Source organism: Eulemur rufifrons, chromosome 7, assembly GCF_041146395.1.
Source record: "Eulemur rufifrons isolate Redbay chromosome 7, OSU_ERuf_1, whole genome shotgun sequence".
NCBI lineage: Eukaryota > Metazoa > Chordata > Mammalia > Primates > Lemuridae > Eulemur > Eulemur rufifrons.
In genome coordinates, this window is record NC_090989.1 from 244,126,721 (window position 1) to 244,130,155 (window position 3,435).

General features: G+C 41.2%; 1 protein-coding gene across 1 annotated transcript; it reads right to left on the bottom strand.

The window, feature by feature from the left end:
• Window positions 1-271: 271 nt before the first annotated feature.
• IZUMO3 (IZUMO family member 3) lies at window positions 272-3,213 on the bottom strand. Its single transcript, XM_069472126.1, has 7 exons — window positions 2,982-3,213; window positions 2,770-2,844; window positions 1,953-2,042; window positions 1,724-1,741; window positions 1,201-1,281; window positions 685-775; window positions 272-404 (listed from the first exon to the last, which is right to left on the bottom strand). The coding sequence occupies exons 1-7, from the start codon at window positions 3,211-3,213 to the stop codon at window positions 272-274; spliced, it is 720 nt and encodes a 239-aa protein (XP_069328227.1).
• Between the last annotated feature and the right edge of the window lie 222 nt (window positions 3,214-3,435).

The window sequence follows — 3,435 nt, forward strand, 5'->3', positions numbered from 1 at the left end:
TTTATTATCATACAGTATATCATCTTTTATGTGCATTGCAACATTACAGCATTGGTTACTTTTGGTACAACTCTGGGTAAATCCTTTGCCCTCTCATTGCTTCCATCATCTCAGGATATCAATAAGGCTCTTCACTGGACAAACTCTAAGTTCCATTTCAGTTTTAAAATACTATGATTTTATGACCACAAAAGAGCTTAATCTCCCAGTTTTCTACCCTGATTCAAAGCCTAGAATGAAAGATCTCCTAAATGTGTCTACGTATTTATTTTCAGGGTCTAAAATCTCTCTCCTCCTTCTCCTCTGTCATCCCCAATAATTCTTCAAGTTTATTCTTCAAATATTCCCTTAGTGACCTTCGTATTGCTTTCATTTTCCTCCGATGAGTGACACACATATGGAATCTAGAATAGGAAAAGAAATGAATCCCAAGTTCAGTATCAGTAGCCCTATCTTTAAAACAATTATACAGTGTTTTCCCCTTTTCTGGATACTTCTACTCCATTTCCTTATGTTCCAACTATTATCCCATCAAAATTTCATTCATTTCATTCCTGTCAATATCATATCCCAGATTTCGAAATGACTTCTTTCCCTTTTCTTTTATCGGAAGAGGGAGGAAATTTGAGCTCTTTTCCAAAAGAATGCTTGACTTAGTGTTTATCTGGAGGGAAGAAAACTCACAGTAACAAAGCACTTCCCAGTATTGTAGCTGTTGCCAGTAGTATCAGAAATAGTGCAATCTTTTGATTCTCAGCCTTCCTTGGATTTTCATCTGGAAGAAAAGGCATGGGAAAAAAAGCAATTTTTGGAGAAAAGAAATAGTAACTTGGGACCTTTATCTAAAAGAATCTTTTAGCCTTAAACAGTTTGTCCTGTTCACTCCTTCATCACTGTTCCTTGGTTATTCCAATCTTTATTACTGTTAGACCCCTAGGTTCTACAAAACATTTGTCCTTGCTGCTTTTAGCTTAATTTCTCTATCCTTAGTCCAGCCTTTTCATTTCTCAACCCTTCAATTAGCCATGTGACTAATTCTTTATACTGATCCAAAATTTGTCCAATGCTTTAGCTCTTATTTTGTAGCATTATCATGACCTGCACAGAAGGTACTCTACAAATATTTATTGAATAAATCAATGAACAACCCAGGTTTTTGATCCCTGGACCCTTAAACTGCCACACCACAATCTTTGTTACCTCCACAATATTCTCCCTTGAAGCACCTGGTGGTCGTGCGAAGACAGGTCCAACAATCAAGGATGGGACCTTCAACCACAACTAATAAAGAGAAGAAAGATAATCAAGAGTGGGGCATGGCCTGAGGGTTCTTTAGTTCACAAATCAAGTGTGGATTAAGACCCAAGTATTCCCAGGACTCTTAAGGTTACTTGCTATGAATGCCTTCTTCCCCTAGAAATCAAGTTTCTCAATGGGTCAAAATTTGTAGTTTAAATCAAATGTCTGGGAGAAAAAGTGGGAAAAATGATGCCTCATTTTATATTGGGGCAATAGGTTGTAAACATTTCTTTAGGAGGCCTCTGAGTACCTCCAAAATCTGAGCTAGCTTTTGCTATTAGATGTTATTGACATTCCTCCTTGTAACCACAGCTCTAGGAATTGGTTTCTCATTGTAACAGTTTGGAGAGATAGAGCCATATAGAGCAAAAGAGATGGGAAAATATGGGCTGAAACCTCATGGCGTCGCATGTACTATACTCACTGCAGTCTTCAGAACAAGCTAGAAGAGAATCAGAAAGTGCTAATGAGCTTAAAATCAACTTAGAGTTTACCATATTTATACCCAAGAAGTCTTAGTTTACTCATTAAGTTCTAGCTATTCCTCCTCCCATTCTAAATGACTCTATTATGAACCCACATGCCTCCTCTCACCCCTCATTTTCTTTTCCTTCACCCAATTTCAATGTTTTCAGATAGAAAGTTTTTATTACCAACTTCAGAGAAGTTCTTTAATAATTCCTTGAGTTTGGATTCCAGGATTTGGCGAACCTCGAGAAGCTTGCCTTGAAGGATAAAGGCACCTAAGAAGGAGTGGAAATGATGTCAGGAAATAGGGGTAGCTCTTCCCTTCATGTTGAGGGTTAGGGTTGAGACATGAGAATCCCAGGAGTGGGACAGGACTTTGCCAAAGAGCAACCTGTGGACATGTCCGTTCACTGAGCAAAAGCTGCTCGACCTTGAGGGGGGCATTCCACCGATCAGGGATGTCTGCAAACGGACCCCCCTTGAAGCCTGAGAGCTACAGGCTGGATGTCTGCAAAGGGACTGGGCTTGTAATCCGAAGGCAGGGAAAATGATCAAAGGATGTCAGCCCAGCAGATAAGAGCAGTGTGCTATTTTAAGCCTGAGGCAATGTTCCTATCTCTCTCTTGAGTTCACATCTCAGTAAATGAGGAACTAGATAAAGTAGAAAGAAGTACATGGTCTCTTTTGTTCCCATTTAGATTATAGGCTTTACTGCTAACTCTGGAGCTTTTCACGTGAAATCATGGTAATCTATAGCTCACGGGAATGCTGGTGGTCCCCTGACTTCCGTACACCCTTTCACCTTACTTTTTGTGTCTGTATCTTTGTCTCTCCCATCTCTTGCAAGGCACACTGCCCAGGGGAACCAATTATATCGGGGGCATTGCGAACTCCTGATAACTTCAGAGTTTCATTCTAACTGTTTTGCCTTGTTTTCCCCAGGCAAATTTTCTCAGACTTGCTTGGGCAATGTGTACTTTTAACATTGAAACAGTATCTCACCTTTCCATGTTTCATTGCTCAGTTTATAAAATTCATTCTTCAGCCATGTTCTCAACTTGACAACCTTTTGGACAGCTAGAGAGGAAGGGTAGAGGTACATGTGGGGGAATTATTATACCTGTGGAGCAAATTATGTGGACCTTGATGTTCTCTTCCCTGCCTCCCTTTTCCCTTTAACCCCCCAAACTGTCAGGGACTCAAGCTTCCCTCACCCAACACCCGAAGCATCTTGTCACTGTGGGAGACCTTGAAGCTTAAATGGATCATCTCCTTACTCTGGCGTTCAAGCAGGTGAGTTCGGCCAGGGACTTCTGGAGGTATCAGCTTTGACAGCAAGGACCTAACATCCTCTATGAATTTGGGGTCACACTCCAAACAGCCTTTGACTCCATGGAAGGCTACCAGGGACAGAGGCAAGAGCAAGAGTAGCCACAGGTCACCCATTTCCTGGCCCTTTCCACAACAGCAGGTTGTCATGGCAACTAGTTTACTTAGTTCCTTTTCCTTCAAAAATCCAGGAATAAGTCTTGTCCTGGATAGTCTGACTCTACCTTTCCTTCTGTTTCCATCCCACTTTCAGGCAATCTCATTGCCCTAAGGATTTTCAGCTGTTTTCTGACTCTTATCCTTCATTCCAGAGAGAGGGAGCTGCCAGCTGGAAAGCAG

Coding starts and splice junctions, on each gene's coding strand:
- IZUMO3 (XM_069472126.1), bottom strand. CDS start 3,213: ATGGGTGACCTGTGGCTACTCTTGCTCTTGCCTCTGTCCCTGGTAGCC. Junction 776..1,200: donor CAAGGGAGAATATTGTGGAG/GTAACAAAGATT, acceptor CTTTTCTTCCAG/ATGAAAATCCAAGGAAGGCT. Junction 405..684: donor CTGGGAAGTGCTTTGTTACT/GTGAGTTTTCTT, acceptor TTCCTATTCTAG/ATTCCATATGTGTGTCACTC.